We start from the raw sequence: 10858 nt of genomic DNA, 5'->3' as shown, positions 1-10858 counted from the left end.
GAGAGTGCTAGAGAGGGTGGAGCCGAAGTAGACAATAAAAATTGTTGTTGTTGTTGTTGTTGTTGTTGTTGTTGTTGTTAATACCCTGCCCATCTGGCTGGGTTTCTCTGGCCACTCTGGACGGCTCCCAACAGAACATTATAAACACAATAAAAGATCAAACATTAAAAACTTCCCTAAACTGGGCTGCTTTCAGATGTCTTCTAAATGTCAGATACTTGTTTTATTTTCTTAACATCTGATGGGAGGGCATTCCACAGGGCGGGTGCCACTACCAAGAAGGCCCTCTGCCTGGTTCCCTGTAACCTCACTTCTCACAGTGAGGGAACCGCCATAAGGCCCTTGGAGCTAGACCTCTGTGTCCAGGCTTAATGATGGGGGCGAAGACACTCCTTCAGGTATACAGGACTGAGGTCGTTTAGGGCTTTAAAGGTCAGCACCAAATCACCTACCACCTCAAGCATGTGGCGTGCTAGCGATGTCCTGACCCAGGATCTTGGTAGTGTCAGGCTGTTGGCAAGGCTGCTTTGTTGATTTGTACAGCTCAACTATTTGTGTACACAGATTGTATACTCATTGAATGTAGTGTTTGAACACTCTTTGACCCCCCCTTCTTAATTAAGTAAAGGTATGTATGACAATCTGTAATAGAATACCTTCTGTAGTAATTGATGTTAATGGTTTAGAAGTTCATGAAGCTCTTCTCCAAGTAGTTACAAAAATCTAAAGAGTCCTTTTATGCTGTACATATGGAGTGCCCCGTATATAAAGGGTAGGATCAGGCATAGTAATATTACTTTTTGCTAGAAATTAACTGAATATGATGTAAACTAAAAAACAAAAACAAAGGGAAAGTATCTTTCTTATCCATCTGAACCCCCTCCCCATTTTCCTTCTTCATTGTGACCCAAAAATGTCCTTGCTGCCTTCATCAGGAATTGTGACAGGGTTTGCAGCTTTCAGAATCAGATCCTATCCTCTGGGTACCAGAATGAGATGTTTTATCTTGAGCATCTTGGTTCATTAACATTAGGAGAGCAGCGGCTGCTCGGCTGCCAGGTATCTGGAGACAACAGCACTGACAATATCCCAAAATAAATGCTGCTTAAGCAGAATCACATCTTCTTTACATACTCTGATTACTATACGTACCTGAAGATGTCTTTACAGTAGCACAAATCCTGACAAGTTACGTGGCACAAAAGTTGTTTCACAGTGGGATATCGTTTGGTGTTTGCTTCTAGAAGTGGAATAGGACCCTTAAGTGAAAATAGGGTCACAACATCATAGCTCTCTTATCATGTCAGAATTATGACAGCATTCCATCGGAAAGTTCTCTCCATTTCTCTCTGTTTGTCATCGTCCCCCATCCCATGAGTCATCAGAATCAGGCATACTGAAAGATGCAGGGAGTCAGAGCAGATCACAGGCTACTTATGAGATAGTGTTACTTGAACTTCACATTCCACAATACAGTGGTACCTTGGGTTAAGAACTTAATTTGTTCTGGAGGTCCTTTCTTAACCTGAAACTGTTCTTAATCTGAGGTACCACTTTAGCTAATGGGGCCTCCCACTGCCGCTGCACTGCCATTGTGAGATTTCTGTTCTCATCCTGAAGCAAAGTTCTTAACCCGAGGTACTATTTTTGGATTAGCGGAGTCTGTAACCTGAAGCGTCTGTAACCCGAGGTACCACTGTAAATTGAAACCATGTTTCATTTAATTAATTCTCGTTTTCTGTGTAAACCAAAGGTCTTTCCACAAACTTATGCACATGACAATGAAATGCAATCTATGTGATTGCGGGTGGTGCTGTGGGTTAAACCACAGAGCCTAGGACTTGCTGATCAGAAGGTCGGCGGTTCAAATCCCCGCGACAGGGTGAGCTCTCTGTTGCTCGGTCCCTGCTCCTGCCAACCTAGCAGTTCAAAAGCACATCAAAGTGCAAGTAGATAAATAGGTACCGCTCTGGCGGGAAGGTCAATGGCATTTCCGTGCGCTGCTCTGGTTCGCTAAAAGCGGCTTAGTCATGCTGGCCACATGACCCGGAAGCTGTACGCCGGCTCCCTCAGCCAATAAAGCGAGATGAGCGCCGCAACCCCAGAGTCGGCAATGACTGGACCTAATGGTCAGGGGTCCCTTTACCTTTTATGTGATTGAGGAAATGGGAACACCCTTCTCTCTATGTACAGGGCAGCATATGCCATTGGCACAACATGCATATGGTTGTACGTCCTTAAGTCCAGTTTGTGCGAACCTTTTTGAACGAACTCGTATGCATGAATGGGTGAGCTTATTCACATATACGCCATTATAGAGAGAGAGAGAGCCACATCACGTGCTCCTTTGTACATTCAGTAGGCGGAGTTACCTCCTAATTCACAATGCATAGCGGATCCCTGGGCTCACGCAGTCGTATCTTATCATTCAGTAACATTCCTCCCCCTTCAAGTATGGTCCTTGTGTCATTGAACACAGCGCAGGCGAGGATAGCCCTCATTCACTCCTGGCAGGCTTAAGGTGCAACTGCATGTGAACCAAGCTAGATTAGCACTGGCATCACCTTGGCAAAGTTGTCACTGTGAAGGTGAGGCAGATGTGAGGGCACGTTGGCCAGGTCAGGCCTTGTTTGTTGCAGGCACATTTTCTTAACTAGGGTTGCTGCCCATCAAGTCAAGTTCCACTCCAGAAGTTTTGTCCTCCAGTTTAAAGCAGGGATGATGAATCTGTTGCTTTCCAGATATTCTTGGGTTACAACTCCCATCATGTCTGACCATTGGCCATGCTGATGGGAGGTGGAACCCAACAGAATGACCGCTCCCCGCTTAAAACGGGGGGCGCCCTTTGCGTGGACGCGTGCAGCCCCTAGATCTGGAGTGGCCCCAACAGCATAGGCTTGGCTTTGCCTTCCCTCAGGTGGGATACCTGGAGGTCTCCGCCTACCTCAGTCAGTTGTCCAATCCCACCTGGGGGAAGCGTTGCCAAGGAGACCAGGCCAGGTAGGGGAGGGATTACCTGCCCACACAGTAGAGGGAGGATCTTACCTAGGAATCCTCACTTGGCTCCAGAGCTTCTCCAGGAAGGACGTCGCTGGACTTCCTCGCTCCTAAAGGTAAGCCTGGGGCCTTTGGCCTCCCCCCCCGCGACAGGGTTCCCAAAGGATAGTGGGGGGGGTAATGGTTTTCAGGATCCCCTTTTAAAAGGGGATCCTTTTTCCCTAGGCCTCTGGAGGCCTGGCTGGGCCTCGGGAGGCTCCGCGGCCTAGTCGGGCCTCCGGCGGCCCTGGAGCCTCCCCTGGGTGGCGGGGGCCTTCCTGCCGCCCCCACGATCGCCGGAGGGGCCGCGGGCTGCGCCAGGCGGCCTCCCCTGGCTCTGGAGGCCTGGCTGGGCCTCAGGGAGGCCCGGCTGGGCCTCGGGAGGCTCCGCGGCCTAGTCGGGCCTCCGGCGGCCCTGGAGCCTCCCCTGGGTGGCGGGGGCCTTCCTGCCGCCCCCCACGATCGCCGGGGGGGCCGCGGGCCACGCCAGGCGGCCTCCCCTGGCTCCAGAGGCCCAGCTGGGCCTCGTGGAGGCCTGACTGGGCCTCGGGGAGGCTCCACCACGTTGTGCGGCCTGGTTGGGCCTCTGGCGGCCTCGGGGCCTCCCCTGGGTGGCGGGGGCCTTCCTCCCGCCCCCGCGATCGCCGGGGGGGCCGCGGGCCGCGCCATGCGGCCTCCCCTGGCTCCAGAGGCCCAGCTGGGCCTCGTGGAGGCCTGACTGGGCCTCGGGGAGGCTCCACCACGTTGTGTGGCCTGGATGGGCCTCTGGCGGCCTCGGGGCCTCCCCTGGGTGGCGGGGGCCTTCCCGCCGCCTCCACGTTCCGTGGGGGGGCGGGCCACACCGCGCTGCCTCCCCCAGCTTTGGCCGGCCTTTTAAGGCCGCAGGGAGGCTCTGCCGCCTCGCACGTCCTACACTAGGCCTCTGGCGACCCTGGGGCCTTCCTTGGGCGGTGGGGGGGGACCCCTGCAGCCGGCGGGCATTCTCGCCCCACCCTTGAGCTGTGTGGCGGGGGTGGCGCCGCATCACAGGGCCCTGCCAAGCTGCTGTAGGACTGGTCCCTGTTGGGGGCGTGCGGGGCCTCTTGGTGGTGGCTCCATGTCTGCAGCCATTTCAATGGCGACCACATGGCGGCAGCCATTGCTCCGGTGGCCACATGGCGGTGGCCACCCTGGATCTGGCTGCATGGGCGGTCATGCCTCAGTGGTCCTCAGGCACACCTATGGCCTCATTAGGTACGTATTGGTTTTACATCTCACCATCATGGCTTGCCAGCAGGTGCAGTGGACAGCAGGCATCGCGCTCATTATCGACGAGGGGAGACTGCCCATGGACCTCAACTGAAATCTGTGCAGTGATTTTCTAAACTATTGCTTGTTTTATTTTGCAGCCTTCAGTAGCGATTCCTGCTGCGACTCAGTTCTTGCCTTATCTCCTCCCCTCCCATTATTCGTACCCTTACCTTATCACTAGTGTGTGTTTGCAAATTGATAGCGGGCATTTCCTACCAATCACTGCCCCCCCCTTGTTTTACGGATTCCCTAGCATACCCTACTCTATTAGCCCCACACCATGCCGCCAAAGCGTCAGGCTGCTTCTCCTCCCCGCACCAGAAGGGGCACTGTAAGGGGTGCGCCCACCAAGCCTGCCCAAGGTCAGGCCTCTGGACAGCGGAAGGTGCGTGCGACCAGGGAGGAGCAGCCCAAGCCCAAGAAGACCACGTCCAAGAGGGCAGCGGCACCTAGAGGGTCTTCTGGGTACATAAGCCCACTAGCCTTGGCAAGCCGCGCCGGCAAGGGGTCGGCTGTCAAGCCGAGACGTACAGAGAGCTCCTCCTCTACCCGCTCCTCCCTTAGTAGCAGTCCCTCGCACTCGGCGCGAGGAGACAGTAGGGATAGGACCATTGCCCGGCTGAGGCGCCGCCTGCAGCGGCGGGATTCGCGCAGAGGGAGCTCCGGGTCACCTCACGGCCGCAGGCGAGGGTGCAGTAGCAGCTCCTCTGACCGCCGTGCTCAGGAAGGTGGGTCACGTTCATCATCAGCATCCACCAGGCGCAGAGGTAGGTCCCCCCGTTCCAGCTCCTCTGACAGGTACAAGAGTGACGAGAGCCCTGAGTCGCGCAGATCGCGTCATTGCGGGAGGAAACACCACAAATTCAGGAGGAGGGGCCACAAGTCCAAGAGGGACTCATCTGGATCACCTAGTTCCTCTGACAGGTACAAGAGTGACAAGAGCCCTGAGTCGCGCAGATCGCGTCATCGCGGGAGGAAACACCACAAATCCAGGAGGAGGGGCCACAAGTCCAAGAGGGACTCATCTGGATCATCTAGTTCCTCTGGTAGGTCCAGCTCCACTGATAGTGAACAGGGGGGGAGCATCAATGGCTATTGGGTTACAGGCCCCGACGCCCCAGGGCTGCCACACTGGGTTTGGCGGCGCTGCAACCGGAGGCACAGGCGTGAACATGGTGCTATCGCGCCGTGCGGGGAGGAGGGCATTGACTCCAGAGGTAGAGTTAGGAAATCCAACCACAAAAGAACCGACCAGCCCCCAGGCATTCGCCTGCGTGAGAAGTTTCGGGAACGCATCCTTAATGGGGAGTTCGTGGATTTGTTTGATCTGCTATCCCCTGCCGCTTCGACAGCCCTAAAATCTAAATCCGCCGAGCAGAGGAAAAAAGATAAAAAAGTGAGTGTTGAGCGTACCTTTCGTAATTGGCTCACCGCATACACCACTTACATGGGTATTATAGTCGCTAGTTACCCTGACAGGGGTTGGCACTTGTCCAACTACCTACTCATCATCCTAAAGGCTGAAGCCATGTCTGGGGGGGAGGCGGCACTCGCCTATGACCAGGCATTCAGGGAACGGGCGGCAGAGGACGACACAGTTAGATGGGATATCAAAGATGATGACGTGTGGTCTGAGTTGGTTGCCCCGTTCTTCAAGAAAGGGCCCGACAATGTGAAACAGTCCAAATTTCAATCCAAGGCCCCCAAGAGATCTTGCTGGGAGTATAACAACGGCTCCTGCCTCAGAGAAAAATGTCGATTTGCTCATGAATGCGAGCGCTGTAGTGGATCTCACCCCACCATGAAATGTTTTCGGGGGAAGAAGCTTTTTCGAGGCTCCCGCGGATCAGGCGCAGGCACATCTCAAGACAAAAGAGAGGCCGGAGCCTCTACAGGCCCCTCTGGCACTCAGCAAAGCAAAAACAATGCCCGCAAATAGTGCTCTCCTTTCCCTAGCCCCCTCACCCATATCTCTATCAGCAATGTTGCCTTTGTTACACCAGTACCCCAATAAAGAGGCAGCAAAATACATTGAGGAGGGCTTTAAGGAAGGTTTCCGCATCCCAGTGGTAGGCACCCCCTCATGCACCAATCCCCCCAACCAAAAGTCTGTCCGAGATATGCCACACATTGCCGAGAAGAAGATCACCAAAGAACGCTTGCTGGGGCGAGTTGCAGGTCCCTTCACAGAACCTCCATTTCCTAACCTCATAGTGTCCCCACTGGGTATTGTACCTAAGAAGGCACCAGGCGAGTTTCGATTAATACATAACCTTTCTTACCCAAAGGGTGGGTCAGTAAATGATGCCATTCCCGAAGAACAATGCTCAGTCAAATATGCATCTCTTGATCAGGCAATCAGGCTGGTTAGGGAGTGTGGCCCGGGCGCACTCATGGCAAAATGTGACATCGAATCAGCCTTCCGTCTGTTACCAGTCCACCCCAGGGACTTCTGGTTGCTAGGTTTCAAATTCCAGGACCAATGGTACTTTGACAAAGCTATGCCCATGGGCTGTTCCATCGCATGCGCTGCATTTGAAACCTTCAGCACATTCGTGGAATGGGCCATGAAACGCAGGTCGGGGTCCCACCGCATTTCCCATTACCTGGATGACTACTTTCTCGTGCAGCCAGCAGGCTCAGACGCATGCGCTAGGGCGCTGGCATGCTTCATTCAGCTGGCGGCTGAACTAGGCATTCCACTGGCAGCAGACAAGACCGAAGGTCCAACCACTGTCATCTCATATCTGGGTATTGAACTGGATTCTGTCAGTCAAACCTCTCGCCTGCCCCCGGCCAAACTCGCCACGCTGCGGGAATTGATAACTACCATGATGGCCCAGAAGAAGACCACATTGCGTCAGGTCCAGACACTCCTAGGACACCTCAATTTTGCATGCAAGGTTATCTCGCCCGGTCGCGCCTTTTGCGCACGCCTAGCCCGCCTCACGGCTGGCGGTGGTGCCCCCCATCACCACATCAGGGTCACCCACACCATAAGGGAGGACCTCAAAATATGGCTGACCTTCCTGGAAAGTTACAATGGGGTGTCCTTTTGGCAAGATTGGCTGCTGCCTAAGGAACAGCTGCAGGTGCACTCTGACGCCTCTGGTCGCTTTGGCTTTGGTGTCTACTTCAGGGGTCACTGGTGTGCGCAGCCGTGGCCGACATCTTGGCACGCGGAGGGCATTACACGCGATTTAACTTTTCTTGAGTTCTTCCCAATCCTAATGGCTCTCCGGATTTGGGGGCACCTCCTCAAGGACACCAGGGTGTGCTTCTGGTCGGACAACCAGGCGGTGGTAAGAATCATCGCGAAGCAATCTGCAAAATCCAACAGGGTAATTCGCGTGCTCCGCCTCTTCGTGCTGGAATGTCTGAAAGGTAACATCTCCTTTTCCGCGCGGTTCATCCCCGGCCTCAATAACGACATTGCAGATGCCCTGTCTCGCTTTCAGATGGAGCGTTTTCGCGACCTAGCACCCGAGGCCGATCAACTCCCAGAAGCCTTTCCGGAGGACCTCTGGGAACTTGGATGAGAGAAGTGACAGCAGGAGTACTGAGCGCCCTTGCACCATCAACATTGCAGTCCTACACCAGAGCATGGTCCCAATTCGAGGGGTTCAGAGATAAGTTTGGTTTACGACGCAGACGTGCTGCTAAGGAGCATGATGTTCTAAAATATTTGGTTCACCTAAAGCGTAGAGGCATGGCCCTTAGGACCATCAGCCTGCACAAGGCCGCTATCTCATACTTCAGCAACTGTTTTTGGTTCCCAGACCCCTGTAACACTTTCCACGTAAGGAAGCTTATTGCAGGGTGGCGTCGCTCCCACCCGCCCATTCCAGATAAGAGGAGGCCAGTAACCATTGAGATCCTCCAGACGATATGGGATGCGCTCCCCAGCATTTGCTGGTCCAACTATGAGGTTAGGCTCTTCAGGGCGGCCTTCTCCCTGGCCTTCTTTGGTGCGCTCCGTATCGGAGAGTGCGTTGGGGGCACACTGTCACCTCATCGCAGGGGCTTGTCTGTGGCTGATATCAACCTTGACAAGCGCATGATACAAGTCAAAATCCGAACCTCCAAAACCGATCAACTAGGTAGGGGTTCCACGCTAAGTCTAGCCTCCTCCCCACACACTGGACCATGCCCTGTCGCGGACACACGAAAATTCCTGAAGGTACGTCCTCCGGGACCAGGCCCCCTCCTCATTCATGCATCAGGCCGCCCCATGACCCGTTGCCAATTTGTCTCAATATTGCGTAAGGCCATACATGCCTGTGGAGGCGACCCGGCACAATTTTCCAGGCATTCCTTTCGCATTGGTGCAGCAACCACGGCAGCTGCGAGCGGCCTCCCGGCCGAACACATAAAAACAATGGGGCGGTGGCGTTCAGCTGCCTTCAAAGGCTACATTAGACACAACCAGCAGGCACTGACAGATACCATATAATCCTTTCTTTCAGACTCAACCCCCAAACATGTGTGGATCTTCGGCCACAGCATAGTGCATTGGGCGGCCATCCATGCCACTACTGGTCCAGGCGGTGAACATCTGGGTCTGCAGCCAAAGATCTCCATTACCTGGTTCGGACAACGTGGAATGCGGTGGGATGCCCTGCTCCCTCGGTTGCGTCACGAACTTGCGTTCCGCCACCCGCCAAGCGCGGTTGTGCTCCACCTCGGCGAAAATGACTTGGTCGTGCGGAAAAGCATAATTCTGATCAAAACAGTGATCGCAGACCTGGAAAGCATACACGCCACTCACCCCAGTATCATGATTTTCTGGTCCGAACTTCTACCACGCTTGCATTGGCGTGGCAACATCAAACCCACTAGACTCAATTACACTGTGGAAAAAATCAATAGGGCAGTGCGTTCTGCAACCACTCGCATGGGAGGTCGGGTCGTGAAACACCCCAACATTAAAGTTTACATGCAGGAGCTATTTCGGCCGGATGGCGTGCACCTATCGGACCTTGGTAACGAGCGTTGGCTAAGCGACATCAGGCATGGCCTGATGGACTGGTTGGAGGATGGCAAAGGCGTTTTTCAGATGTAGGTAGTCTTGGCGGCGAGACCGCAATCTTTGCGGTCTCAGGTGGCGGTATCAGGCCTTGGGCGGAATCCTTTTGTCCATCTTCCTCTTGCGGCGGCGATACCAGGGTTCCCCGTTAAAGGGGTTTTCTGAAGGGAGGCTTTGGCCGTACACCGAAAGGTCGTCATTGCTCTCCCCTGCGGCGGCGGCGTTACGGGGGCGGCCATCTCTGCTTGAACATATGTTCTCCAGAGCCGGCCCATCCCCCCCCACACACACTGGATAACCCTGATGCTCCCTAGGTCCCCGGCTGGGGACCGGGGAGGGAGAACGCCCAATGCCTGAGCCAAGGTCTACCCACATTTGAAATTTAATAAAGTTGTGGCCAATTTAATCCCATGGCACGTTGTCTTGAGTCGTTATTCCACATGACAGGGGGACCGTGCAGGATCTGGGGACTCCGCCTGTCCACGCAATATGGAAAGCCACAGGTTCCCCTGTCTCTGTCTTGAAGGGTTCTCTGGTGAAACTGCGTTGCTGTGTAACTTGTACGTGCTAATCCTCAATCTGGATATCTCTTGGCTGTGAAATGAAAATTCTGTGGGTCTAAACACTTCTATTTTCTCCCATTACTGCTGATAATATAAATCCTTGATTAGTGTCAAATGGATCTTACATTAGAAGCTAATTGTACATTCTGCTTTATAGGATACTCTGATGTGTAAGGAATTTACATAATTAAACATCTTGACTACATTAATGGGAAGTAGCTGCAGAAGTATCTCACAAGCAAGAAGAAGGAGAAGCAGAAAAGAAATCCACAGAATCTACACAGCTCAGGAATTAAAAGAGTTTCTATGTCAGAGCAACTTATTCTCTGTGCCGATCAGATAGAAATCTCAGCCGCTATTTTTAGTCACCTTTTTTCCTCCCCAAAGGCTAACTTACACAAAACACAAATACTCCATTCCAGCCATTGCTTGTTCAGTACAGGATTTCTGAGAAGAGCTCAGCGCTTGGGGATTTTCTCTTACCTCCGGTAGGGTTAATCTGCTGGGTGCTGTCGACAATGTTCTGCTGTTTGCTGAAGAATGTTGCTGCTACATACAGAGTGCATTGCAAAGTTGTTTGGGCTTTGAAAAGAATGCATCTTGAAACCTGCATTTCTAATCTTATCTCTGGGGCCATCAGTGTCATACCATCACAGGCATCGTTTACATTATTTAGCTTTGAATCAAAAATTCACAGTTGGGCAATGCTTTTATTGGGCCTAACCAACATGTCACAAAGGTGTGGCAAGCAGTGGAGGCCTCCATCTCTCCTTACCTCACCTGCCTGCCTACTTGCTTAGAACAGGTCCAGCGGGGTGGGGTGTTTCTTTACCTTATGTGTTTACATTGTACAATTCAGCAGAAAGGAGGATGGGGTCAAATCTAGAATTAGTTGGTTCTGGGTTCACCTATTATTAGGTGCTGCTCTGCCTACTCTTGGTCT

At 53.2% G+C, this 10858-nt stretch overlaps 1 protein-coding gene across 1 annotated transcript; it reads left to right on the top strand.

The window, feature by feature from the left end:
• The first annotated feature begins 4035 nt into the window (after window positions 1–4035).
• On the top strand, window positions 4036–6357 carry LOC308473936 (uncharacterized protein). Its single transcript, XM_080999809.1, has 2 exons — window positions 4036–5124; window positions 5251–6357. The coding sequence occupies exons 1-2, from the start codon at window positions 4607–4609 to the stop codon at window positions 6263–6265; spliced, it is 1533 nt and encodes a 510-aa protein (XP_080855935.1). The 5' UTR covers window positions 4036–4606; the 3' UTR covers window positions 6266–6357.
• The last annotated feature ends 4501 nt before the right edge of the window (window positions 6358–10858 follow it).

Source organism: Podarcis pityusensis (genome assembly GCF_964106645.2).
Source record: "Podarcis pityusensis genome assembly, chromosome: 3".
NCBI lineage: Eukaryota > Metazoa > Chordata > Lepidosauria > Squamata > Lacertidae > Podarcis > Podarcis pityusensis.
This window is presented reverse-complemented; position numbering and strand designations above follow the sequence as displayed.

Coding starts and splice junctions, on each gene's coding strand:
- LOC308473936 (XM_080999809.1), top strand. CDS start 4,607: ATGCCGCCAAAGCGTCAGGCTGCTTCTCCTCCCCGCACCAGAAGGGGC. Junction 5,125..5,250: donor CGTTCCAGCTCCTCTGACAG/GTACAAGAGTGA, acceptor TTCCTCTGACAG/GTACAAGAGTGACAAGAGCC.